Source organism: Octopus bimaculoides, chromosome 15 (assembly GCF_001194135.2).
Source record: "Octopus bimaculoides isolate UCB-OBI-ISO-001 chromosome 15, ASM119413v2, whole genome shotgun sequence".
Classification (NCBI taxonomy): domain Eukaryota; kingdom Metazoa; phylum Mollusca; class Cephalopoda; order Octopoda; family Octopodidae; genus Octopus; species Octopus bimaculoides.
The window spans coordinates 41020801-41025053 of record NC_068995.1 but is presented as its reverse complement, the minus strand read 5'-3'; the positions used below and the strand labels follow the sequence as shown (position 1 = coordinate 41025053).

The following is a 4253-nucleotide window of genomic DNA, read 5'->3' as shown; positions in this document are numbered from 1 at the left end:
ATTGCAAAGCATTTAGAGTGGAGTAAAAACCTACAGAATTGGTTCCTAGAGCAGTGGAAGAATGTTATTTTCTCAGATGAGTCATCCTTTACTTTATTTCTGACCACTGGCCAAGTATACATGTGGAGACAGCCAAAAGAAGCAGACTGCCTTCTTCTAACTGTTAAACATGGAGGAGGATCTGTGATGATCGGTGGTGGGGGCTATATCTTGGAAATCCATCGGCCCAATGGTTTCCTTTCATGGCAGAATTAATAGTCAAAACTATTTAAGCATTTTTTCTGATCAAACTCATCCCATGGTTGCGGAACTGTTTCTGGAGGGAAATGCAATCTTTCAGGATGGAATGCACCAATTCACACAACTAAATTTGTTATTGAATAACACGAGGAACATACTAGTGAAGTTGGACATCTTATCTGACCACCACAGTCCCGAGATCTCAATATAAGACAAGAATTTCAAGATATTTCTGCTTTTCTTCTTTCCAGTGACGACCATAGGCACGACACTTTCCCGCATTATGGAGTCAATATCCTCCACCATCATCACTACAAGAAGTGTAGACTGTTTTAGCTGAAGAATAGACAAAAATTCCTTTAGAAACAATTGAAACTTTGTACAAATCCATACCTCGTAGAATTCAAGCTGTAATTACTGCCAAAGGCAGTCCTACCCCGTATTAAAATAAATTTGTTTTAAATTTTAAGGTGTTTCTATTATTTTGTCCAAGCTAATCAAAGGGAAATTGTAGTTGTGATCCCCGTGCTGGTAGCATGTAAAAAGCACCATCCAAACGTGGCTGGCCCCTGTGCTGGTGGCACATAAAAAAAGCACCCACTACACTCTTGGAGTGGTTGGCATTAAGAAGGACATCCAGCTGTAGAAACACTGTCAAATCAGACTGGAGCCTGGTACAGCCTCCTGGCTTCCCAGATACCAGTCGACCCGTTCAACACATGCCAGCATGGAAAACGGACGTTAAATGATGATGTTGATGATGATGATATATATATATATATATATATAGATACACACCCACTATATACAGCAGAGAATAGCTTTAATATCCACTGGCTTTTGTGCTGATGGCACGTAAAAGCACCTACTACACTCTCGGAGTGGTTGACATTAGGAAGGGCATCCAGCTGTAGAAACTCTGCCAGATCAGACTGGAGCCTGGTGCAGCCATCTGGTTCACCAGTCCTCAGTCAAATCGTCCAACCCATGCTAGCATGGAAAGCGGACGTTAAACGACGACGATGATGATGATGAATATCTACAAACACCTCAATGAAGTAAGTTAATGAAGCAAATGGGTAAATGGAAAATGGTTTGTAGAATGAGACACTTACCAGAATATCAAGTTTCTTGAAATGGGCAATAGTAGAATCTAGTACCTTCTTTGTGTTGTCTTCTTTACTAAGGTCAGCAGTCAACAACAATGGCTGGAACAGTGAAACATATTGAAAAACAAAATTGTGACAATGGTACAAAGAAAAAGTATTTAGATTTGAAGACACAAGGTGGTACAAATGTCTCTATCTCACTCTTGGATAGGAACAGCAACTTACCTCAGGTAAAGTAGAAGCTAGCTTGCTTGAAATAGTAAGCCAAAAAATTTTATTTAAATATCATTGTTAATGATGAGAACTAACGATTACTTGACTAACTATGGCCAAATAAGGAATGAAAGACAATCCTAAAATTTTAATTTAAAATTAATCAAAGCAAGCAGTTGCAAGAGAGGCTGATGATAAAAGGGGAGATAACTCTAAACATGTTTTTGCCTTATTAGACATCATTAGTAAAGTGTAATTATACTTTGATCTTAGATATTTTTCTCTATAGCTTTACAAAGCCTCTATGTGGCTGTCTGCTGTTTGAATTGCTAAAAATAACAAACAAATGTCCTCCACATTACACTTTATAACTTTAAAATAGTAAAGAAATATTATATGAAGTATTCCTAGACACACCTAAAAAAAAATTTTCTTAATGGAATAGTCACAGTTGGAACATATTTGATCACAGGTCTGCTTGGTCATGACTAACTTGGAGTTAAACATCAAGAAATATTTCTGTATGTCATTCAGAAAATATTTCTCTGGTATTCTACTTAAAATGTCAGTAAATCTGACAGCAATAATGATTATATGTATACAATGAGGGTTTTCTAATTCTAAGTCTAATATTGGTTTCAAATTTTGGCACAAGGCCAGCAACTTCGTCGGAGGTGGGTAAGTTGATTACATTGACCCAAGTGTTTCACTGGTACTTAATTTATTGATCCCAGAAGGATGAAAGCCAAAGCCAACCTCGGTGGAATTTGAACTCAGAATGTAAAGATAAGGTGCAGGAGTGGCTGTGTGGTAAGCAGCTTGCTTACCAACCACATGGTTCCGGGTTCAGTCCCACTGCGTGGCACCTTGGGCAAGTGTCTTCTACTATAACCTCGGGCCAACCAAAGCCTTGTGAGTGGATTTGGTAGACAGAAACTGAAAGAAGCCCGTCGTATATATGTATATATATATATATGTATGTGTGTGTATATGTTTGTGTGTCTGTGTTTGTCCTCCCACCATCGCTTGACAACTGATGCTGGTGTGTTTAGGTACCCGTAACTTAGCGGTTTGGCAAAAGAGACCGCTAGAATAAGTACTAAGCTTACAAAGAATAAGTCTTGGGGTCGATTTGCTCGACTAAAGGCAGTGCTCCAGCATGGCCGCAGTCAAATGACTGAAACAAGTAAAAGAGTATAAATAAAATGCTGCTAAGCCTTTTGCTTAGTGTGCTAATGGTTCTGCCAGCTCATCACCCTAAGCCACACTAATACTCAGTTTTCCCGGTGGCATGTAAAAATCACCCACTACACTCTCGGAGTGGTTGGCGTTAGGAAGGGCATCCAGCTGTAGAAACTCTGCCAGATCAGATTGGAGTCTGGTGTAGCCATCTGGTTCGCCAGTCCCCAGTCAAATCGTCCAACCCATGCTAGCATGGAAAGCGGACGTTAAATGATGATGATGATGATGAAATACAGGAATGTCCAACTGCTTTTCCATCTATCAAACCAGTGATTCTCAACCATTTTTTACCTTTGGACTCCTTCAGTTACTATTTGATTCTGGTGGACTCCCATAGGCACCTAATGTTTAAAAACTGACTTTATAGATACTTCTTTCAAAATTACTATTTTGTTTGTCAAACATTAACTTGTGTAGATTGAACTATGTAAAACATTAGAGTAAGGAACCTAGCTGTTAACATCTGCCTTCCATGCTGGTATGGGTTAGACGGTTTGACAAAAGATGGTCAAGTAAAAGACAACATCAGGCTACTGTATCTGTTTTGGTATGTTTTTTTATGGCTGGATGCCTTTCCTAACCACCCTGTAGAGTGGACTGAGTGCCTTTTATGTGGTTTCAAATTTTGGCACAAGGCCAGCAACTTTGTAGGAGTGGGTAAAGCAAAATTTTTTCATGGACTCCTAAAATAATACTGAGGACCCAATTTACTATTTCGTTTAATGTGAACTCCACAAAATCTTATATGGATCCCCGGTGGTCACGTGGACCCTGGTTAAGAACCACTGTTAAAAAAAAGCAAATATACACCCATTCCTCACAGTTTTCTTTTTTACCTTTGCTCCATGTATTTGGCACTGGTCTCCTGTCTTTTGTAAGTTATTTTCCTTTCTACCAGTAATGGCAAGCTGTGCCCCAAGTTTGGAAAATAATGCAGCAGTAGCTGCACCAATACCAGAACTGGCACCTGAAAAATAGTATAATAATTGGTCATTATCATCACCATTGCAACTCCCCTACCCCCTGCCATATACATACACAAAAGCCTCAACATGATTATTTGATCTGTTAGAAATAGCAACCTAATTATCCTCTTTCATTTTTAGCTCTTTAGCATTTAAACTGGCTGTATCCAGCCAAAGCATTCCACCTGTTTTATGTTCGAACCAGCCTTTCACACCTACCCTACAATGTCATTCTAAAAGTAAACAGTCGCAGGAGTGGCTGTGTGGTAAGTAGCTTGCTTACCAACCACATGGTTCCGGATTCATTCCCACTGCGTGGCAACTTGGGCAAGTGTCTTCTACTATAGCCTTGGACCGACCAAAGCCTTGTGAGTGGATTTGGTAGACAGAAACTGAAAGAAGCCTGTCGCATATATATACATATATATATATATGTGTATGTGTGTGTGTATATATATATATATATATATAGATATATATATAT

At 39.1% G+C, this 4253-nt stretch overlaps 1 protein-coding gene across 1 annotated transcript in view; it reads right to left on the bottom strand.

Moving 5' to 3' along the window:
• The window catches only part of LOC106884498 (uncharacterized), a 20212-nt gene that overhangs the window by 10549 nt on the left and 5410 nt on the right, over positions 1-4253 (bottom strand). The window contains exons 2-3 of the mRNA XM_014935914.2: positions 3641-3771; positions 1288-1448 (exon numbers count right to left, since the gene is read on the bottom strand). Of these exons, the coding sequence (XP_014791400.1) occupies positions 1288-1448; positions 3641-3771 (292 nt within the window). The remainder of the gene's footprint in view (positions 1-1287; positions 1449-3640; positions 3772-4253) is intronic.